Source organism: Colossoma macropomum, unplaced genomic scaffold (genome assembly GCF_904425465.1).
Source record: "Colossoma macropomum unplaced genomic scaffold, Colossoma_macropomum, whole genome shotgun sequence".
Lineage (NCBI taxonomy): Eukaryota > Metazoa > Chordata > Actinopteri > Characiformes > Serrasalmidae > Colossoma > Colossoma macropomum.
Window position 1 is genome coordinate 18,126,340 of NW_023494786.1, and position 24,427 is coordinate 18,150,766.

Consider the following 24,427-nt stretch of genomic DNA (forward strand, 5'->3'; position numbering starts at 1 on the left):
CAGGAAGCAAATCCCAGGTATATTTCATAAGTAAACAATGTACTGTATGAAGCACTATCCATTCATTAAACAAAAATGTCAAGGTAGGTTTTTTGTTCTGTTATACATATTACATGTTAAAATATCAGACCTTAGGTTCTTGCATTGGAAGCTGTAGTCTATTGAGTCAAGCCCATATATTAAATATGGAAGGAGAAGTACAAGAACTGACCAATATGTGCATTATTTATCACCAAATATGAAGCAAATAAGAAACAGACATACTTAGTCAAACAGCCATAAATTTTAGGGGGGGAGAAAATATATTCTTCAACTGTAATTTTCATGATGATTGTCTTTACATTTAAACTTATGGCACAGTAATGTAAAATAATATGGGCCCATGCACAGATATGTTATGGGGCAGGGACTCATGGAAAAAAGGGCACAATTCACTTTCCAAAACCTCATATCTTCAGTCCTCTTCCAACAGAGGCTGTCATGTTGCACCGCTATGTTTCCACACTAACCCAAAGCAGACAAAGCAAACACTGGCTCTAGAAAGTGCCTTTTGTGTATTTACGTTGGTGCTGTAGCTCTGGAAGATGTAGAAGAACCATTTTGTGTTGAGAAGTTTGAGAAGCCAAATGTTGACAAATGGAGGATCATACTTGTGATTTAGCACAAGAAAAAAGCAAGGGAGCATGAATCTTTGTCATCAAAGAAGCAAAATAAAATCGAGACAGGTGTCAGCAGAAAACTTGACGGCCACCATAAGTTCTACTACATGCTTGGAAAGGGAGGGGTGAAAGAGGAATATTCAGTTGGTTGCAATCTGCAACGTCACTGCACCTTTAATATATCAAAGATGTTGCAATAAAACAACATACCCGGTGTACAGAATGACACTAAGTAAATAAATGTTAGGGATGTATTATAGGTGTTGTTCACACTGGAATGCTGGTCAGAGGATAGGGATGAGAAAGAGGAATGCATTTTCTTTGTGGTAATCACAAATTGTAATCACAAAAAGCACAGGCAGTGGTCAACAGTTATTTCTGTACTTAACAGATGCACACTGTTTTTTCCAGCGTTCAGAAAAAAAGCAAAAACTGCAGTATATGGAGTATATACACTGACTGGCAGCACTGCAGTCTCTGATCCACTTGTACCAGCGTAACACACACTAACACACCAGCACCAAGTCAGTGTCACTGCAGGGCTGAGAATGATCCTCCACAAAAATAATACCTGCTCTGTGAAGGTCCATGGGGGTCCTGACCATTGAAGAAAAGGGTGAAACGGGGCTAACAAAGTGTGCAGAGAAACAGATGGACTACCATGCCATCTCATGACAGCACTGCTTGCTTATTTCTGGTACAGCAGTCTGTTCCGCACATGCGCAGACTGAGAAATCCGAAAAAAGTTCTTGAACTTGATCTTGGTATCCAGGTAAGAGTGGAAATCTGATTACTGAGCTAAAATCCAGCTCTCTTTATTAAATTTCTTAATTGGATTTCTAGATCGGAGTATGGTGTTTACATAACCATTTGAAAAATGGCACCTAGCCGTACAAAACCTACGTTTTAGCATTACAAATTTAACACCATGCAAGACAAAGTAATGTTGTACTTCTTAACTTACCTTTTTGTTTTCATACTTAATAACACAAAGCATCATGTCATTTTAAGGGGGGAATATACAGATGTTATCAAGCATATAGGATCACTTATAGGTGCCTTGCCATCCCTCTGTACTGGAAAAACAGTCTTATGTCTGTCTAGAAAAGAGATTTTTTTTTAAAAATCTGGTTGAGGCTCGCAGCTTTGCCAAAAATGCATGTGCTAAAAATCCAACTGCTTAAACATAACATTCCTCAGCCAGGGGAATTCAGGGAAATCTCTGTGCACAAGGGAAAAGGCAGAAAATGTACAGTCATGCATAAAACCCTTGTTTCCTGAAACAGAAGCAAGGTACAACCCTTACTGTATGGGATAATGCCCTTGTGTGTCTGACTGAAGACACCTGTAAACACGCATGCAAGGCAGTTGATGCATAGAGATGAGGGAAAGTGGGACTTGCCCCCTACTAATAAGCCCTCGTCATTAGCGTCTGGTTTGCTTAGGTGGCTGCTGCTTGAGAGGGGGATTCCACCGGAGAAGCCATTGCAGCAGACCTCTTTCTGGGTGGAAGTGGCATGGCAGCCTTGTATGCACTTGCATGTGGAGAGGGCTGCGGTCTGCCTTTTTTTTGACTCAGATTTGGCCTAGATGACTTTAAGTGACCAGCCAGACAGTTCCACTGAGGAGACTGGCTCGTCTAGATAGGTCACCTGGTCTCTGTGTGGCATATCTGACAGCGTCAGCCACAATGGTTGATGCCATATCCCAGGTCAGCGAGTCCAGCCAGACCCATCACCATGTATGTCTGGAGGAAGATGACTGAACTCATAGCTGTTGTTGTGCCTGCCTGCACACAATAAAAGGAAAAGCGGCAATGCTTAAAAGGAAGCATGGCTGGTCCTGCAACTCCTTGATTGTGAGATGGAGTGAGGTAAGCTGAAGGGAGACACTGGCATCACTATGCATCACCGCACATGTGATTAAAGGTTTCTTCAGCCAGACATGCCAAGGCCTTGTTATCCCATTCAGTGTGTGCTGTGCAGAGTGAATCGACTGAAAGGGAACCACAAATAACCTTCAGTCACTCACACAGCAATGCATTCAACTCCGGCTTGTTTCTGTGATGGAGATCACCACATGGGCTCGGAAATACGTGAAAAAACAGCAGTCAATAAACACTATTTTTTGCTGCATCCACAAATATAAGTTAAGACTTCACTATGCACAGAGGAAGTCATATGTCAACAACGTCCAGAAATGCTGCTGACTTTTCTGGACTAAAGCTCATCTGAAATGGACTGGCGCACAGTGGTATCATGTTTTGTGGTCTTATGAGTCAACTTTTCACAATGTTTATGGAAATAGTGGACGTCGTGTTCTCTGGGCCAAAGAAGAAATGAACCTTCCAGATTGTTACTGGCATAAATTTCAAAAATCAGTGTCTGTCTGGAATTGGTGAGTAATAGTGGGTAACCTGTACATCTGTGAAGGTGTCATTAACACAACACATTTTGGAGCCACATATGCTGCTCCTTTTTCAGGGAGGTCTGTGCTTATTTCAAAAACACCAAGCCACATTCCACATATTACAACAACATGGCTGCATAACCAGTGAGTGCAGGTGCAGGACTGAACTGTCTCTCACTGAAAATGTATGTCTTGTTAAGCTCAAAATACAGCAACAAAAGCCTTGTAATGGCTACACAACTAAAGACGTATGTATCAGATGAATGGCAAAAAGTTACTCTTTCAAAACTGGATCACTTGGTGTCTTCATTCCTCAAAAGATGATGAAGCGTGTTAAAGAAAAGGTGTTGTAACAGTGGTGAACATGCTCCTGTGTTAACTTTTTTGGAATGTGTTGCAGGCATTAAATTTGGAAGGTATATATAAACATAAAATATTGTAAAATATAAAATAGAGTGTTTTTGTATCATTTTCAATAAGTAATACAGGCCAAACGGATTTTTTAATTACTGTTATTTTTATTAGCATTTCACATATTGTACAAGATCTTTTGGAATTTGGATTGTACATCCAAGAAGCTTTAGATATATTTAACTTCAGGTCAGCAGCAGCCATGAAGACACAGAGATTTGTGTCAGTTTAACATCAAAATGGTCAGTTTAATATCATAATGCTTTCTCATGCCTAGAATAAGTGACAACAGTATTTTTTTGTACACGATGTTCTCTCTGCCTTTTGGGGGCACTTAGATAATGAATAGTTCACATTAGTTTTGTTGAGTTTTTGTAGTATTTTAGTACTGGTGTTCTTGGAAAACAGGATACTAGTGTCCCTCATTCTCTTTATCTCATTATGTTTGAATTATCATCTTAAGGACATAAATATTTTTTTTATATTAAAGTTTCCTAATAATCGTGCTGTAGACCGATATCAGGCAGTGGGTCATTTGGAAGAATGCGGTCTGTAACAAAGAAAAAACATTGTGGGCTGCGGTTCTGTCTGAATTGTTAAAAAGGTTGGAAACCCCTGTTTTTCAATTTGGTTAGAGTTTTAAACAGAAACATGAATTTTGACTTGTGGTTGAATATTAGTACAGATTATGGAGTCTTTTATTTTTGTACTTTGTTGTATGTGCTGACTTAAACCTACGTTTTAGCATTACAAATTATAAAATATATTTACCTTATTAAGGTAAGAGTGAATGTATCCTCCATTTAAATAACTTATACAAGTAAAATGTATTAGTAAATTTACATAACTAAATGTAACAAAGAAAACCTAGTATCTACTTCTACTTAGTGATTTCTGTGACTGAAGGACAACACTAAACTTCAGGTCAGAGCGTTTTAGTTGTTGGAGATTGAATATGAGTTTCTTTTTTTGATAGAGTAAAAAGCATTTAATACACATACTAATTTACACAATTAACTGGAAACTTTTTTATATACTGCATACTTTCTGTATTGAATCTTTATGCATGGTATACAAATTGACCTCTATTGTGAGACTCCGTATTCTTGAAGAAAATTTCTAAATAGTCTCAATCATCAGAATAGTATGTGGGATGATAAACAACTTGCCATTACAGTGTGAATAGATCAAAACTTCCAAACATATTATAAACTCATTTTGGTTAGAGAACCTTTACAGTGGAGAGCACAGCTATTATGGTAATGAATTGCAGGATGTGTAGAGGAGATAACAGTAGATCACAGTACATAACCAGGCTTTCCCATCTCTATGCCTGAAAGCCTGTAGGAAGAGGGAATAGTCTCATGAGAGCATAACAAGTTGTATATAGAGCCAGGGACATATGTCAAGGGTTGGGAAGACAGAGAGGATATGTGGTAAGCCGTACCACAGCGGGGATTAAAAGATTTTCATTTATCAATGTTCCAAACAGAATATGTGTTGTCTTCATTGTTCTATGTACAGTGTGTGTGACTGCTAGAGATGCTGGAGATGTTTTCCTCTCAGGCAGCTTTGCAAGTCTACTGAACTACTTCCCATTTACGTTTTTCTAAAAGGCATTCTAAAAGCTTGATTTGCCAGTAACATTCTACTTTTCCCTAGGTGCCTGAGCAACACTGACTATATATCACTGCCTACATAGGGAATATATGTTCATCTAGAATGATGAATTGTATATAAGAATTGTAAATAATACTGATACCAGTAAATTACATTTAGTTTAGTTCTGTTTATTAATTCAGTTTTTGAGACATATTTTTAATGGAAATGCTAAATGTTCCAAGGTATTGAACAGTATGCAAGATCTTCCTGTACAGAATTTTTCATTCAAAGCTTTCAAACTCAGTGGTTTCCATGATTTGGGAGAATGGAGGCCTCTTCTGTTTATTCCCTATTTTCTTATGTTTTTATTGTCTACCACCTCAAACTCTGTTCTCATTTATTTAATTATATCTAAGAGAGCTCTGCACTCTCCGATGTGTGTACTAATCGGTCTGATGGCTGTGGTGGACCTGTGCTTGCCAGTATTTTTTGTACCAAACATGCTGCTCAGCTTTTTATTTAACTGGAATGAAATTTCACTTGTGGGCTGTTTGATACAGATGTTTTGCCTTCTTTATGTTGGCACATTTCAGTCTACTCTACTGGTGTGGATGGCTTTGGATCGTTTCTTTGCTATATGCAGACCTCTTTATTATCACAAATATATGCAAATGCACAACTTTCTAAAGTTTATTATTGTGCCAGTGATCAGGAATATAATCCTAATTGTTATGATTGTCTCTTCAGCCGGAAAACTATCTTTCTGTGCAACAGATGAGATAGATCACTGTTTTTGTGAGCATATGGCTTTGGTCCAGCTGGCATGTGGAGACATTTCTATCAACAACCTAATAGGGCTTGTAGCTACTTTTCTAATCCCAACTGCAGATTTTCTTTTCATTACTCTGTCTTATATAATAATACTTGCATCTGTCCTAAAGTCTAGAAAGTCTCACTTGAAGGCTGTTAACACCTGCATTACTCATATAATTGTCATGACATTTACTTTAACTTTTGCTTTGATTGCCTTTTTGTCCTACAGGATAAGGAATAATTTCTCACCCAGTGTTCGTGTTTTTCTGAGTACAATGTACTTACTTTTTCCAAGCTGTTTCAACCCAATTATTTATGGAGTAAGAACAAAAGAAATTAGAGAACAGTTTCTGAAATTCATGAACCAAGTAAATGTTTTACTACAGTTCTATAATAATGCAGTTTGAAGCACTGTTATGTAAGCACTTTAATATTTATTTATTTAATGGGTTTTCAACAATATAAACGTTTGGTCATGGCACATTATTTTCAACGAGTGCAAAGTTCTTCAGTAAGAAATAAATATTTCTTAAAATATTTCTTAAAAAAATGTACATCACAGTTATTGGCACACCTTAAAATCTTATGTGTTCCTGCTATGGAATCTTATGTATATTAACCAACGCACATCTTTGGAGAGTGTTGTATCTACGTTCTATTACACTGCCTGGCTACCATATTCCTGGAAGAAAATCATTAACTTTCATCAATACAAATTAAAAAATGTACCATAACATAGATGGTATAACTACAGAAATTGTCAGTAGCCATAACCTTTAAAAATATATAATCCATCTAAAATCCTATGGAGCATTCTGGCATGAAAGTAATACTCTGTTCTGTTATATAGTATTCTGCAGCACAGCACTGTGTCTGTTTGACAGAATTCTCAATTTGTATTATTGTCATCCCTCAGTGTTCTGTCACTTCAATACCCAGCTTTAATTATGCAAATGTCCTACAACCATTGGAATGCTCTGTGAACAGTTAATCCTCATTGCTAGCCAAGCTACTGATCTATAGGTTGATCAGTGCACTTGTGCTCTGAGATAATATTAGTGCTATAGCACTAAATCTCAAAGAGCCATGGAACAAACTTTTTCCTATATGAAAGACAGTTAAGTTAAACAATATCTGCTCAGGGCAGCACAATCGGGTATGGAGAAAACCCGGAGGTGAATACTAAGCTAAAGTGGTTGGACGGCATAATGTTGAACAAAGCCAATTCACATATGACAGATCAGTGTCCGATTGTTCATCTAAGCAGGAATGCAACCTTCCCCAGTTGTTTCAATTCACTCTGGTGTCTGCTGTTTAGGTGTTGTTTTTCACTCTCTCCCCCCCAAAAAAACTTTTGTTGAGCTCTGTAACACGTGGTTAGCAGCTATTAGACAGAACATTAATAACCCTGCAGGAAAAGTATCAATTAATAAGTATTCATTGAACATTTTGAACTGGGGAGATTTGAAAGCTGAATTGTTTGGGTATCCACCAAAGCTAATTGTAACGAAAACAGTGTTTCCGTCTAGCCCTGGACCCCAAAGAGGTTTTCAGCCAATGAAAGTGAACCAAACTGATATATCTGGGTAACAGGGTAGCTAGCTAGTCTTTTAGCTGATCATCCGCCTTATCTGATATGAGATTTCTGCTGTCGAGTAATCCATGCTCTTCACCGTAACAGTAATTTATAGAAATTTAGCAAAAATAGAATTTGAATGTAATAAGACCTTCCAGTTTCCAACAATAAACATAGCTGTCTAGCTTCATTCTGCATTAGCCCATTGACAAAGAGCCTGCTATCAAGTGTCTGCCCCAGAGCGCATGAAGTTTTTACAAATGTGATTCCAACTTTATTATTATTATTATTATTATTATTATTATTATTATTATTACAAATAAGAAAAATATAGAAACATGTAGCTTTTTTTTTAAAAATTGACAAAGTGCTTAAAACAAGATGATAAATGAAAATAAAGGTAAATAATAATAAATAATAAAAATCAAAATAAAACAAGAATATTAAACAAAACAGCAGCACCATAAATGAGGACGATCATATAAAATTGCCTTTGACTCCGTGTATCGCAGCTGTAACAAAAGAAATTAAATAAAATTAAAAATGAAATAAACAATAAGTGATGAGTGGCAGCTGTAATTAGATTTTACTTTGAAATGATACAAAAACAATGTTTTAACATTCTGAGATAATCAAATCTTAAAGAAGATAAATGAATATAAAAAGACAATGCAAAAAGCACAGATTTCACATAAAATCAGTTTTCATTAAGCATGTTTTCAGATACTTTTTAAAAGCACTAGTAGTATCGATTGTTTGCAGGCTTTCAGGTAGGATAATCTAGAATTTAGGACCATATAAATTAAAAGCTGATTCTTCTTTTTATTGTTTGGTTTATGGGCTGAATAGCAGATTGTCTGAACCTGAGTGATCTAATGAGAATGTGTCACTGGGGCACCTTACATAGGAATGGAAAAATATTGCCTATATTATTGGTCACCTCATACAGACTAAAGTAAATGTTATATATAATAATATGCCACCCAGGGGGATCATGCTTGTATTAAATATTGTAGGTCCTGGGATTGAGTCTTGTCAGACACCCCGAGCTACCGCATGCCTCTGAGACGTATCCAGTGCAGCATAACAGTTACAGCCACTAGAATCTGAGCCAGAGAGGCCTAACCAGTCCTGTAGTTGGTCAAGTAAAATCTCGTAGTCCCTGATTGTTCTCAGATCATTTGACAACTGTAACAAGTTTGCTGTCTCAGTGTTTTTAGAGGCCTGATACCCAGACTGGAAGGGATTATTAAGATTGATGGTGTTCAGTCGTTTAACTGGAAAGTATTATCCCAGTTATATTGCCAAGCAATAGGATATTGGAGAGTGCGCTATAAAAAGCTAAGCTACGCTAAGCACAGAGGAGTCAGAGTTTCTTTTCCTTACACTAGCTGTACAACGTGCAAATTTTACATCTGTTGCACATGCGCTCACGTATTAGCAATAACTATTAAATGTAATGGCTTTTGCAAGTGAAATTTATTTTAGGCTACAAATTGTGTGGCTTACAAAAGATAAATCTTCTCTATACTAAATAGAGAAATGAAAACTAGTGTTTTTGGGCAACATAGTATTGTGGACAGGAAACGATGGGCTGTAGGATTTTAGTCAGTAATGTCTACTGTCAAGCATGGCAAGAAGTTTGTTTTTTTCCTCTGTCTTATTTCTCAGTTTATGCACAAACCATCTGAGAAGAGACTGAGAGGTTTGCTGCTTATCCATACCTTTGCTGGCAGAGGTTTGGAGAAATGTCATATAGCAGTTTTACTGTTAGAATTTCCAATCCGGCATTGTTAGAGTAAAGTCCATTTGGCCTACACAGAGGTCTCTGTTCTCTAAACAAATTGAAGATGTCAGTAATGTTGATATTTCATATAGTGCATGTATAGATGTATAGAATATAAGTGCCTGATGTGTCTGATCAGTACCTACATGGATGATGCATTCGACAGCAGTTTCAGAATTTGTGGTATTTTTGCAATTGATCCAGAGTCAGTGGTAGGGAAGCAAAAGGTTTGTATCATTTTGTTTCTTACACTTCTAATTATTGAGCCCCTTATGAGCAGAGTTTTGGTGTCTGGTGAAACACTTTCATGAGTAGCCTTGGCAACTGCTAAGGCCGAAAGGCTGCAGGGCGCTGTATGTAATGCTGCGTGCACTGTTGGTGTTTATGGCTAGCTGGCTGTAAAACTTGGCGGGTAGTGTAACTGGGCTGCTTATCGCTGTTCCCCAGTGAGGTACTCTGAGGGTCTGTGTGCTAGGATTAGTGAGACTGTGGAGGACTGTATCCTGACAAGGTCATGGAGAATTTGGCATTGGCATAGGCTGGAGCCTGTTTCTAAGTTCAAAGGCCTGTTGCTGTATGGGGTGCTGCTTGTTATTCTGCTTGTTATAGAGTTTTCTTTTTTGTTTGTTTGGATGACTGACCAGTGCTCTGTCATAGCCTCCCGGGAGGTAGAGACTAAAATTAGCCTTGGTTTAGCACAAAGTCTATCCCATTGGGCTCCCGCTCCAAGGGACAGAGGCTAGACGGCCGCCTTGGCAGACAAATCTATGTCTGTTGTTTGAGAGTCAGATACCAGCCTTGAGTCCAGAGATGATCCTTCTCTAGATTGTCCTTAACCTGCTTTCAAGGATCACAACTTCCTGTCATGTTACTTGAGCTAATAGTTACAAATTTAAACCCATTTCCACAGAAGTTTTGATAGTAGGCAAAATGCAAATAAAAACAGGAAGCACTAATTTAAAATCTACTTTGACCTTTAATGGATTAATTTTTTTTTATGTTTTTATAAATATATGCTAATTCTGAAATTAATGCCTGCAGCACATTCCAAAAAAGTTGTGACAAGTTATGGCAATTTAAGTCTATGAAAATATTCAAAAACCATCTTAAACAGGAGATGCAATTATGCTTGGATATAGAAGAAGCATCCAGGAAAGCCCAATCCCAGCGAAGATAATTAAGGCTCGCCAAAAAAAAAATAAAATAAAAAAAACTAACTTTCCTCAGCGAATGATTGCAAGGATTTTAGGTATTTCACCCTCTACAGTGCATAATATCATCAAAGGATTGGAGTAATCCAGAGAAATCTCTGTACATGAAAGGCAAGGCCGAAACACTAAATGGCCCCTACCCCTACCCATCTACCACTCAGATGGCACTGCATTAAAAACTGGCATGCTTCCCTGATCGATATCACTGCATAGGCTTGGGAATGCTTTGAAAAATTGTTGTCAGTAGACACCGTCCATCACTGCATCCACAAATGCAAGTAAAGACTGTACTATGCACAGTGGAACGCTGCCAACTTTACTGGGCTCGAGACACTATCACAACTTTTTTGGAACTGGGGTTGTACATTTGTTGTGGCTTTTTGTCATTGGCAAGTTATTTTACTTTGTCCTTGCCTTAGCGTGGGATCTGTTTGTGTGTTTTAGCTTTAGCCACAAGCATTACTGTGTCCTAGCCAGGGATGGAAAGAGTATTGAAAACACAAAGGAAAATACACAAGAGTAAATAACTTGTTGGAAAACTGTTTTAGTGCTTTGTTTTTCTGTGTATCAGCAATCACAGTCTGTTCATCCTGAGTGAGTACTGAGTTGACTCTATTTCTGTATTAGACTAGATTTCCTGTATCACAGCCTTATACAGCTGTAAACCTCCAAAACTGCCACAAAATCTTATTTTATACGTGTAAACAGAGTGAATGGACAACTGAAAGTAGCTAACTGACAGGCACTAAAAACATATAAAAAAATATATGCAACAGCTTTTAAGTTTAATAGCAGCCATGTGAATATAAAACAGCAATTTGAGAAGGAAATAGTGAAAAGAGCACAATACCTATTAAGCTAGGATTAGATAGCCAGTCTGCTAACTGTATGCTGTCTCTGGGTGGAAGTTGATTTGTGAAAATCAGAGATTTCGAGACATTTTGGGAGGCATACTTGGTAGCTGATAATGCTGTTTTCTGGAGTCAGTCAGAAAAAGAACAGACTAGGGGTTCTTTGAAATGAATAAATGAACCAAAACCTGAAATGTTCTTAAAGAATTGACCAGGCCTTAAATGCACACACTGTGATAGAACAAGAAATGTTCCTTTTTTGTTACAAATAGCATTTCTAGGGTGCATTTTTCAGGAAACCATTTCCAAATGTTCTGTTGAATGATAATACACCATGATCAAACTAAAAAGATAACTGTTTGTTATGTTTAAAAACCTACTTGTAATCCTTTAGGCCTTGTATGTCCAATAACTAAATAATGTGCTCCTGCTCAATTCTTTTAACATTTTAGGTTTTTATTCATTTATTTATTTGTATCCAAAAATAACCTATATTGTGAGTCTGCTTTGCAGATTCTGTGTTCTTGTTTTTTTTTTCTTTCAGTAATAACTGACAGCTTGCCATTGGCATGATAAAAAAAAAAAAATGTTTGATTAAAAGTATCAAACTTATCCTTTAACTTTCTGTGTATAATAGATAGAGAACAGCTGTTATGGTGATGATTTACAGGTGGGAGACAGGGTAGACTGGAGATACACAGGGCTTTTTCATGTCATTGTCCTGTAGGCTTATGGCATAGTCTCATGAGAACACAGAGTTGTGTATAAAGACGGGGACAAATGTCAGATTTTATTAAAGTGTTAGGAAGGCAAAGATGGTGCATAACAAGCAGCTGTAACACAGGAGAGGTTTCTTGGTTTGTAATCTCTAAAGGGAGCAACATATACTTTTTTATTGTCTTTACACAGAGTATGTGTACTTTTTGCATTCTGTTTTGATATGAAGTGTATCATTATGAGACGCTGAAAGTGCTAGAGGTGGTTTTCTGTCATACAGCTTGCTTTGACTGTTGACTAGCTATTGACTTTATTTAATAGATATCACATTTTCGCATACTAAAGAGCATGATGCATCTGTAAAATCAGTAAGATTCTTTTTTGCTTAGATTTGTCTCTAACATTAACTGTCGATCACTTCACATACAGATGAAATTTGTATTAAGCTAGAGGCATGCATTTTCAAACATGAAAAGAGAATAAACCTCTAACATGTAAACAGAACACTGTTCTTAACGTACTATTACAGCATTAGATAAGGTGGCACTGACAGATCTAGAAAATTAGTATCAACATTAGTAGTTACTGATATCAATTGATTATAAATCTTATTTGGTAGTTTGGTTAAATGTATGTGTAAAGCTTTCTTTCTTTTTTTTTTAAGTGTACTGAGCAGCATGCAAGATCTTCCTGTACAGAATTTTTCATTCATAGCTTTCAAGTTCAATGGTTTCCATGAGTTGGGGGAATGGAGGCCTTTTCTGTTTATCCCCTATTTCCTTATGTTTTTATTATCTACTTCATCAAACTCCATTCTCATATATTTAATTATATCTCAGAGAGCTCTGCACTCTCCTATGTTTGTACTAATCGGTCTGATGGCTGTGGTGGATCTGTGCTTGCCAGTATTTTTTGTCCCAAATATGCTACTTAGCTTTTTATTTAACTGGAATGGGATTTCTCTTGTGGGATGTTTAATACAAATGTTCTGTATTCATTGTGTTGGTTCATTTCAATCTACATTACTGGTGTGGATGGCTCTGGATCGGTTCTTTGCTATATGCAGGCCACTTTATTATCATGAATATATGCAAATGTCCAACTTTTTCAAATTTGTTATTGGCCCAGTCATCAGAAATATAATCTTAATTACCACCATGGTCTCTTTGGCTGGAAAATTGCAATTTTGTATGAAAAATGAAATAGATCACTGCTTTTGTGAACACATGGCATTGGTTCAGCTGGCATGTGGAGATATTTCTGTTAACAACTTAGTAGGACTGACAGCTGCTTTTCTAATATCAACTGCTGATGTTGCTTTCTTTACTGTATCTTATTTAATAATACTTGCATCTGTGTTAAAATCTGGGAAGTCTCACTTAAAGGCTATTAACACTTGTGTTACACATACAATTGTCATGGGATTTGCTATAACCTTCGCTTTGATTGCTTTTATGTCTTACAGAATAAGAAATAATTTTTCTTCCAGCATTCGTGTTTTTCTGAGTACAATGTACTTACTCTTTCCAAGCTGTTTCAACCCAATTATTTATGGCGTAAGAACAAAAGAAATTAGAGAACAGTTTCTGAAATTCATGAACCAAATCAAGGTTTGCCCATAATGCCATAATAAAGCAGATGTTTTTCAATCATTTATGTATGCAAAATATTCATGAAGATTCAACTATTGTGAGATCCCCTAGAAATAACTAACTAACTGTGTTAACTAACACAAGTCTTTGTAATAGAAAGGGGCATTTTACAACAGACAAAATACCCAGAAAATTATTTACGGTTGTCAAAATAAGTATAGTATAAAGTATAAATAAGTATAGTATAAAGTATAAATAATAAAATATAGATATCACCAGTCACCATGGAAATGTTCTATGCCATATAATCTTTTAAAGACACATTATCCAAATTAAATCATACTCTTGGGTTTTTGTGTTTGTTGTGGTTTGACTATTTTAATATTACTTTGATTTTGATGAAAAATAAAATTATCTAAGTGAAATGAGAATGATTTTCCTTGAAATACTGGTTAAAATCTGAGGTAAATTGTGTAATTTGAACGTGTACTTTACAAAATGTTTTCCATTATTATGTTATTCAAGTAAACAGTATTGCTTCAGTAACATAGTGTAAAAGAAAGACTGTCAGGCTAAGAGTTGCAGCTTGATACTTTGAAAGAAAAAGATTTCAGTAGTCTACACAGGGGATGTAGGACAAAGCGTGCACATTTTAGATGGTACAAGCATTTGATAATTCAATATGCCGCGATATTTGAAATACTATCACTGCATTTTAATCAAACAAGTTGACATTGTTTAGATATACAGAATAGCTGTGGTTTCACAGGGTCCCACTGGTTTCACAAGCCCATGTTCACAGACCCAGCAAAGACAGAGTCTGGCCACTTTGGCTATGTTCAGACTACAGGCAAATCAGATCTGTTTATCAGATCAGATCTTTTGAGTCATTTGTGATTTGCCAGTGATCAGATCAAATCTGTGTGTCCAGACATCACCAGCCTATCTGCATGGGTTGCTGCGGTAATGACATAGGCATCACAACCTCTGGACCCCCCTTTCTTGGTAAATTGACTTGTTCTGTTAGGTTCCTTCCAGATTTACTTGTATAGAAGCCTCACCCCTAAAGTGCAAGCAGACAATTTATTTCTGCATCAGTATATGGACTATTTTTCTCTTCCATAGTGCATACAAGTAGAAATCCCTGGCATAAGCATTACTCTTTGGTGCTCTTCTTGATTCCCAGCACTTCTGTCACTCTAGGTTTGATGATGTTGTTTATTGGTTGTGAGTGACACAAAATATGCTTTGAAATCTGATCTGAGCATCCAGAGCATGCAGACTGAGATGTATCTGTAAAAATCAGAGTGAATCGCATTTCAAGCCAAATCCAAATGTGGTTTGGATCCTATTTTTAAAAAGCATATTTCATGTGTTTTATGCTGTCCAGGGTCAAAAAATCATTCTGGATAGCTAAAATCAATCTAGATACAATCTGGATATGTCAAAGATCAGATTTGGGCTGCCAGTCTGAACAAGGCCTTTGAGTAGAGGTCATCAGCTGCTGGAAACATTGATGTTGAGGAGCCCCACAAATTTCAAGCTAGATTTGCTGCCAGTCTCTAGATTTTCAGTGAAATGGCTACAGTGCCCCAGGTGCAGGATATCCTGTTTTCCCACTTACCAGTCAGGCTGTGCAGCCTGGAGGAGTGGTGCTGCATTCAAGGGAGACAGCTTACCTGATGAGAGCTGTGGTGGAGAAGAAGTGAGGGGCTCGCTGAGAGGAAAGGCAGAGGCTATAGCTGCTTGGATGTGTTCACCATGGACATGGAAGACTGCACACAATGACTTAGTCCAGCACTGCATTGACACTGGCACAGCGACCCCAGTTCACCTCCACCCCTATTGTCTTCGTCTACCCTAAGAAGAGAAGCCTCCTCCAGCAGAAGGCCAAGTTCTTGGGCCATGTCATCAGCAGCAAAGGAGTGACCAATAACCCCACAGAACAATACGCTGTTCAGCAGTGAGCTGTCCCACCCAGCATCACCACCAAGGGAGTGATGTTCCAGTATGACACAGGAAACATGGATTCTCGGTGCCTCAAAATGGCTCTTACCACTGGCTTTCCCTAAACCGGGCAGCCCTGTCTTTTTTTGACACGGACACCAGTAAAAATGGAAGAGATTACTGCACATGGTGACTTAGTCCATCACTGCATCGACACTTGTCCAGCTTGGGTGCAGACCACTTGCACAGTAGAAACGCTGCTTCTCGCAAAAGCACTTCCAATTGTCAAGAAAGCCAAAGCTTTGCTTTGTGCACCATGGAGCTAGTTCAGTGCTGAAAGTCTGCTTAGAGATTTATTACCTTGTCTGTAGGTGGGAAGAGGGTTTGAAATTAGCGATGTGTTTGGCGAGGCTTTGAAATTGGTGATGTCTTCCTCACTGTGTCCACCGAACAACAAAAGTCTATTGGATTTCAGATTGTCAAAGTTTCAGGTTGTTCACGCCAAAGTACAGAATGACTGCTGTGGCGCTCTTTGCATTGTTCAGAATGGCAGGAACTTGTGCAGTGACATCCAGAATCTGAGCACTGGGAAAGCAGTGAGTAGAAACCCTTCTTCTGTCTTTTATCAAGTCAGTTGATGGAGTCTCTGATTATCACTATATCATGCATAATGAAGGGAAGCCGAGACAGTAAAACTAACTCACAGAGGCCTTAATAGCGATTTGAAAGGCCGGTGCCAGGAATCTTGTATGAGGCTTAGCTGTCCAGTCTTCAAGCAGTTTTTCTTTTATCTTGGGTAGGGCGAATTATACCTGTTGCACCTTCCTAGTCAAAACGAATGCAATTAGTTGTGCCCACTCTTGTCTTTCTCTCTCTTTTATACTTCTTGTTACTTCTTATACTTCTGTCATACTCTCCCATCCCCAACCCTTTTGTAACTATTTAATGGGGTCATTTTCCACAAGGATAACTGATAAGAGAACTCTGTTACCGACATGGCCCTAATTGAGAGTAATTTTTTAGTTTGAGAATTGCTAGAACATTACTTTGTCTTATCTGTACAATGGACTGAAAGGGACAACAAATTTAGTAACACATAGGAAATTTTTGTAGCAGACAGAGCAGTACATTTAAAACATGAAAAAAGGAAAACATAATAGTGAAATCCTTTAGTCACTGTGGGTTAAATCAGTAGATGAGCTAATACTACCAGTCTTCCGTTAGATGAGGAGCAGAAGCCAGGTTTTACACAAGGTCACATTTTTCTTCTCAGTGGATGATGTGAAAACATGCTTGACTTGTTGAGAACTCTGAGAACAGAGAACATATCTTCCTCTTTAGCTATCAGGTCTGGTCTAGTCCAGTGTTTCTCAAACCTTTTTGCACTTTGTGGTGTTTTCCTGCTCCCAACAAACCTGATCCAACTAATCAGCTCATTGACAGCCCATTACTAATTTGAAGTGGATGTACTGAAGCCACACAATTTCTGATTTTTGAGTCATGTCTGTGACATGTTAAAGCAGTTGTGTTTTGTAGTAGAAAAGTAAAATGATACATGATAGTAAGAGACACTACACATACCTTGTACCTAAACTCACTGGCAATTTTATGGTACATCTACTAATCGCTGACTAACTTCTGACTTGGTGTTCTAACATGTTTAGTGGGCAAAGTGAGTAATGTTTGTTTATTTGATGTTTGTTCATAACACCTTTTAGAGTGCAGCAGTGAGTCATGTTTGTTTATTTGAGCTCAGGCTGTTTCTGTCTTCAGCTGGTGGCTAGAGCCAGGAATCTGGCTATTTTAGGCTTGTACTTAATTTAATTGCCTTTCAAAAAGACAAAATATTAATGTCAATTGCTTATATGCGAATTAGTCTTTAAGCTAAAATTTCTTGATCGTGACAGCCCAATAGTTATCGTGATGAAATACAGGCAGCAGATAGAAAAGCCTTGTGTATTTCCACTCCTCCACCATGTCAGTATCCTGTAGGAGTACAGCATAGTCACAAGAGAACAGAACAAATTGCATATAGAGACAGGGGCACATGCAGAGCTCAAGTCAAATGTTAAGAAGGCAAAGATCACAAGCCATTTACTTCATTTCATAGCTATCAAATATATGTATTTATCATATATATATATTCATTTAAAGAGCATGATGCATCTCTAAAGTCAGCAATATTGCTTTTTCCACAAGGTTTGTCTGTTACATTAACTATAGATCACTTTACATAGGAATAGATTTGTATCAAGCTAGAACAATACATTTTCAAACGCAACACATAAACAGATTATACTGCTGTTTTTCTAGTATTACAGTAGTTGGCAAATAGACTACTAATAGTAGCAGAAAACCTGTTTTTAATGTCTAACTTTTGTAATTACTACTAATAATGTATGTATAAGCCAGCATGTTTTCTGAGCCAGTTTTTTGACTTATATTTTTATTGCCATTTGCTATACTTTTTAAGTGCTAAATGCACTAAGGCAGCATGCAAAATCTTCCTGCACAAAATTTTTCATTCATACATTTCAAATTCAGTGGTTTCCATGATTTGGGGGAATGGAGGCCTTTTTTGTCCATTCCTTATTTCTTTATGTTTTTATTGTCTACCACCTCAAACTCTGTTCTCATATATTTAATTATATCTCAGAGAGCTCTACACTCTCCAATGTGTGTACTGATTGGTCTAAAAGCTGGCATGGACCTTTTTTTACCAATATTTCTTGCGCCACACATGTTGCTGAGCTTTTTATTTAACTGGAATGGGATTTCACTTGTGGGCTGTTTAATACAGATGTTTTGTATTCATTATGTTGGTTCTTTTCAGTCTACTTTACTATTGTGTATGGCTCTGGATCGTTTCTTTGCTATATGCAGGCCTCTTTATTATCACAAATATATGCAAATGCCCAACTTTCTCAAGTTTGTTATCGTGCCACTAATCAGAAATGTAATCTTAATTACCACAATGGTTTCTTTGGCTGGAAAATTGCAATTTTGTATGAAAAATGAAATAGATCACTGTTTTTGTGAACACATGGCATTGGTTCAGCTGGCATGTGGAGATATTTCTGTTAACAACATAGTAGGACTTTCAGCTGCTTTTCTAATACTGACTGCAGATGATGTTTTCTTTACTTTATCTTATTTCATAATACTTGCATCTGTGCTAAAATCTGGGAAGTCTCACTTAAAGGCTATTAACACTTGTGTTACGCATCTAATTGTGATGGCAGTTTCGTTAACATTTGCCTTGATTGCCTTTTTGTCTTACAGAATAAGAAATAATTTCTCTTCCAGCATTCGTGTTTTTCTGAGTACAGTGTACATATTCTTTCCAAGCTGTTTCAACCCAATTATTTATGGAGTAAGAACAAAAGAAATTAGAGAACAGTTTCTTAAATTCATGAATCGAATGAAGATGTTACCACAATGCTATAGTAATATGCATTAAAACTTTATGGGTTAAATTCATAAAACCCAGCAGTGACGACACTATGCCAACCAAAATGTGCGGCAGCGTAAATTAGACCTTTTCCTAAAGTCACCATGACTGTGATTAGCAAGCTGGTGTCTTTTCCTATTCAAGAGCCAATCAAAATTGACATGTAAATGAGGGCAAGCATATTAAGCCCTTGACAAATAATAGTAATTTTTTTGGTAAAGATGCATTTAACTATTCAGGAAATGAAGTTTCTCTATCACAAAATGTTGTTTTTACTACAGAAAAAATGGAATGTTATACAAATGTTTAAATGCATATATATAAATGATGTATTTTGTCATGTAAGATTTATTTCTCATTGATTAAACAGTTACAGCCTTTATAATTACAACAACAATTATTACCAATATAATTTGGTATTTTTCTAACAATTAAATATATCAATTGACCTGTTCAAATTGTAATTCCTGTGGAAAGCTGTTTTAGCCTTTAATTAGCCATATTAAATTACTCTTCATTTATTTGTATTACAAACTAGATCTACTTTCCATACAAAGGAAGGGGTTTTGCTAAACAGTTTGACGCTGGAAGAAGAGGCTGTTTTCAGTACAGTGCCAGTTAGATCTGCCAGTCTGTAATCCTGTTCCAGCAAGTCTTTTTATGTGTAAATGCAATTTTTGGCATGTAGGACCAAACATTTTTGAAAACTGTAGAAATGAATGTTTTATCCATCCTTCTGCAACTGAATGCATCTGCATCTTAAATTATTTCCAGCAGATGGATCATACTGTCCTTTGTATTGTAAAATAACACATAAAGTAGCAGTTACAAGTTACTCTCAGTCCCTCTGTACTGTGTGATATGCATGCTAGTCGCAAAACACAACATTTCTTGTACACCAGGCTACCTAGAGAAACCCTCAGACCAGAAGATGAGTAGATTACTGGCATTTTGGTTGTTGACTCTCAACCAAAATGTCTGAACATTAAGAGTTTGAGCAAATACAACAATGGCATACAGTTTTCAGTTACCTAAAAAGTAAATGGCAGTAATGTTCACATTATTGTTCTATTAATTAATTCATTAATTATTGTTGTTTTTATTTGCCAATTATAGTGCTCAAATAAATTAGTGAAAAAGATAGAACTGTCAGCCTAACAGTATCCACTTGTGAAAGCACCTGTAGGGTCTACAGAGTAAGCTTTCTGGGTGGACAGAAGATAAACAGAAACACTTACGGATTTTTTTCAGATCTGAATCTGAGTGGAGCTTGATTTTCTCCTATCTCTTAAAGGCAAAAGCTTTAGTTACTGTTGGTATGATGGTGACAGGTTTGGAGGACTAGGCCTTGCATAGTTATTAGGACTCCCATTTTCTCTATATGTTTTAATAATTATTTGAACTCCTTTTTTTAATTCCTGTTTTTTTCACTCATTTTCCTTTGACTTTTAACCTTCTTATGTTATCTCAAACAGTGATCTCTGAACAATGTATAACGTACCTTATGGCTGTTTTTACTGGTAATTGAATAAATGAAGGGTGGTGTCTGACTTTTGCCCAGTACTGTATAACAACATGCCCCATAGGGATGCTGGAGACTGGTTTAATGAAAGAATAGTAGGACATTCTGCTTTCAAAACTAAAACAATTGGTGTTTTCACCTAAACAATTATTAAGTGCTGTTAAAAAATAAAAGTGATATAAGACATGAACATAAATGCCTTTGTCCGAACATTTTTTGGAAGCAAGCACCAAATCTGGAATAGGTGTGTATTTACGTAACAGACAAAAATATCATGCTTATTTTCTTTTTAATACAGGTCAGATATAATTTACTAATCATTCCTTTCTGTTTTTATTAGCATTCCACCTACTGTCCTAGCTTTTTTGGACCTGAGGATATATTTATAATTAAAACATGAATATCACATATCTAACTAAAGAAATTAATTAAATGATTGATGACTTGAGCGCTAAAGCTTTCTTAATAAATGTGGATTCTTTCTATGGATATTGGCAGCAACCGGTATCTGAATATTAAAACAGGGAACTTAGTGAAAATAGATGAAAAGTTGAAAAGTCTACCAGAAAATACAAGTGAATGTAATAACAATCAGTGTGTATAAGCTAAATGGCTATTTTTTATGTTAATGAAATCAGCTCTAGTGGGTCTTCAGCTAACAAATGACTGAAATGTGCAGCATGCTGAGAATGAGCCTGATAATAAAGCTTGTGGCGTTCTTAAAGCCCATGTGTACTCATTTTCATAATCTTTTTTTAACTACTATCTATAATTTTATGATATTTTTTCAGTGAACTGGCTGAGGAAGAATGCTGTTGGTCTTTTCTGTTGAGAGATTTTTGAAATTACTTTTTCTGCCATTTTTTTTAATTCGATTGGAGTTAGGTGGGACTAAGTTTGGCACAAGTGATGTCAGATCTGCCAAAGTACAAATTTGAGGTAGGCATACATATATGTCAGCTACTCTACTAAAGTTGATTTAACATTAGTGCTGCTGAGCATTTAAATATACCAGTCATAAGATGAAAGCCTGAGTTCTTAAACACTACCTACAAAATGTAATTAGCTCTCTAAAATGACCATAAGACCGCTTGTTCTTCATTATGCACTTTTTACTCACCATTCAGACCTGATGAGAAGAGCGAAGTGGTGTATTTTTCTGCAGAGGAGGCTTAAACGTGTAGGGCTGAACCACACCAGTTAACTATGTTGCTCACCACTGCTACTGAAGCCAGGTTATTTACAATATATGGGAGATGCCGCTGTCAGTCATTTTGCGTTTTTCTATTAAATTGTTTTACTTTATAAATATTGTGACTATAACACTGGTAAACAGCAAGCTGTCATGCTGTTTTGCTCTTATGTTGGTGGGCATTACCAATTTTTCTTGTTTGCAGTCTTGCAAGAGTGTGGAACCAGAAAGCTAAGCCAGGTGTTCTGCAGGCTTGGTGTAGTGTTTAGTGTAGTGTTTAGCAGGGACTGCTAAATTGGCAGATGCCCAACAGAAAATATCATGTCACCTGCATTAGTGTTATCTCCTAGGTCTGCCACAGGTGTTGCCACTTTCCAGAAGCAGCTCACTTACCACCTTGAGTTGTTTGACATCCTAAAGATTGCTGGCCCCAGTTATTCAGTGACCTTTATAGGCATAGACCAGAATGACTGCACCTTGTGGTCCTGGTGGGGCTGGTGGACTCATTAATGGACTGTGAAACTAGGCATACTTACTCTTCAAGTTCTGCTGAAGTTTCCTTTTAAGACTCATTATTTTTGTAGAGTCTGCAAAGGAGTGAATTTTTTTTCCTTGGCAATGACCGACACCGTACCATTGTAGTGAAAAAACAAGTCACAGACAAAAACATCAAACTTAATTGGTGCTGGGTTAATTGGGTATGTTTTAGTCAGTTGGGTTGAAGTAAAGTTGTGTACACACAGTGCCATCAACAAATATTGGCAATCCAGTAGACAAGAGCAAAACAGACTGTAAAAAAATGCTGATGCTTATGCGTCAGGTCTTTCCCACAGGTCTTCTGTGGAGTTTAGGTCACCAGACTAGTTGCCATAGCAAAACCTTTTATCTGTGGTCAGTGAAACATTTTTGTTTTAATTTTTGAGGGATGCTTTAGACCATTGACCTACTGGAAGATCCAACCACGGCCTAGCTGAAGCTATCTGGCTGAAGCAGTCAGGTTTTGATATATTATCTACTGGTACTTGATAGAGTCTATCTTACCATGTGTCCGAACAAGTTGTCCAAGGCCTTTGGTAGAAAAATAGCCCCACAACATCAGATACACCACCATACTTCACAGTGGGGATGAGATACTTTTCTGCATGGCTGTCTTTGTGTCTGTGCCAAACCCACTCCTGGTGTTTGTTGCTAAAAAGCTCTATTTTTGTCTAATCTTGCCGTAGAACATAGTCCATAGTTTGGGAGACCTTTTGACCCCAAGACCTAATTATGAAATTTCCCAGCTGTAATCCTTCAAGGTTCTTTGGTCACTCAAACCATCCTCCTCACTGTGTGTAGAGTCATTGTAGACATATATCCTCTTCCTGGCAGATTCTTAACATCTACAGTTGCTTTAAACTTCCTAATTTTTGCCCTGATCACAAAAATAAGCATTTTTAACTGGTTGTTATGTTATTTTCTAGTAGTCATTTCCTGATTTATGCAGCTCAACAACTTTTTGCTCTATTTCTTATAGTAATGTATGACTAAGGCTGCATCTGAAATGGCATACTTCCATACTATATAGCAGTATTCGAGAATAGTTGGTGTGTCCAGGTACGTAGTGTTGATCAAACAGTACGCAAAAATTCCCCAGATTAAGTACTTTTTAGTATACACTGGGTCAAATTTAGTACATACTGCTTTAAGTACACCATTACAGACACCTCCGAGTGAATTTGTGCCTTTGTGTTGCATCATATTTATACCCCAGTGAAACAGGGAGTCATGGCAGACCACTTAAATGTTCCTAATCCCTCAGGTGAGCTTAAAACATAAAATATGAAAGAGAACATATTTTAGTTAGATTTTACTCATCAGATTTTCTAGGAGTGGCATACATAGATTTGAGAAAATTATAGCCTGTTTTGCTGTCTTCAGTTGTTTGCCAGGGGTGCCAATGTTTGTGGAGGGCACTGTAAAAAAAAGCAGAAAAAACATATATTAGGGCATGCCACGGGTCTTACGAAAAACAACGTTCTAACTTCTGACTTTGGGCTGTAACGTTTAGAGGGCAGCGATATATATGATATTCATAACACCTTTAACAGGGCAGTGGTGAGTAATGTTATTTGAGCTTGGGCTGTTTCTGTCATCAGTTGGGTGATACTACGTATGGACAGCTGTGATGCAGAATAGCAAGTCTGGCAATTTAAGGCTTGTACTTATTGTAATTTAATTGTGTTTTAAAAATCAATGAAATTATTAATCACTGTTATTTATATGGTAATTAAACGTGAACTAAAATTTCCTGATCGTGACGAAATGATTAAATACAGACGGGAGATGTCAGTGTCTTGTAGTACGCCGTCGTCTCCTGAGAACAGAACAAGGTACATATAGTACAGGGGCACCTGCAGAGCTTTAATAGAGTGTTAGGAAGGCAAAGATGATGTGTAACAACTGTACCACAGGAGGGATTTCTTGATTTCTAATCTGTAAAGAAAGTAATATATGTATTTTTCATTGTCATTTCAGTGTAGAGTATGTGTACTTTGTGTTTGAATTTGATGTGAAATGAGATGTAGAAAATGTTAGAGGTGTTTTTCTCAAATGCAACTTTCTTTGCAAAGCAGTTGATTAGCTATTATTTTATCATGCATCTCTAAAGTCAGCTAGATTCCTTTTTGTCTGTAACATTAACTATAG

The 24,427-nt window shown here is 37.0% G+C and overlaps 2 protein-coding genes and 1 pseudogene across 2 annotated transcripts; all 3 read left to right on the plus strand.

The window, feature by feature from the left end:
• Nucleotides 1–5,329: 5,329 nt before the first annotated feature.
• On the plus strand, nucleotides 5,330–6,301 carry LOC118826012 (olfactory receptor 52K1-like). The gene has a single exon (XM_036596901.1). It carries the CDS (start codon nucleotides 5,336–5,338, stop codon nucleotides 6,299–6,301), a length of 966 nt encoding a protein of 321 aa, XP_036452794.1. The 5' UTR covers nucleotides 5,330–5,335.
• Nucleotides 6,302–12,700: 6,399 nt separating this feature from the next.
• Nucleotides 12,701–13,657, plus strand: LOC118827496 (olfactory receptor 52K1-like). The gene has a single exon (XM_036598881.1). The coding sequence runs from the start codon at nucleotides 12,713–12,715 to the stop codon at nucleotides 13,655–13,657; it is 945 nt and encodes a 314-aa protein (XP_036454774.1). The 5' UTR covers nucleotides 12,701–12,712.
• A 4,396-nt stretch (nucleotides 13,658–18,053) lies between these two features.
• LOC118826026 lies at nucleotides 18,054–19,034 on the plus strand (annotated as a pseudogene).
• Nucleotides 19,035–24,427: the final 5,393 nt, after the last annotated feature.

Bases quoted from the DNA above. Each gene is read 5' to 3' on its own strand.
- LOC118827496 (XM_036598881.1), top strand. From the start codon at position 12,713: ATGCAAGATCTTCCTGTACAGAATTTTTCATTCATAGCTTTCAAGTTC.
- LOC118826012 (XM_036596901.1), top strand. From the start codon at position 5,336: ATGCAAGATCTTCCTGTACAGAATTTTTCATTCAAAGCTTTCAAACTC.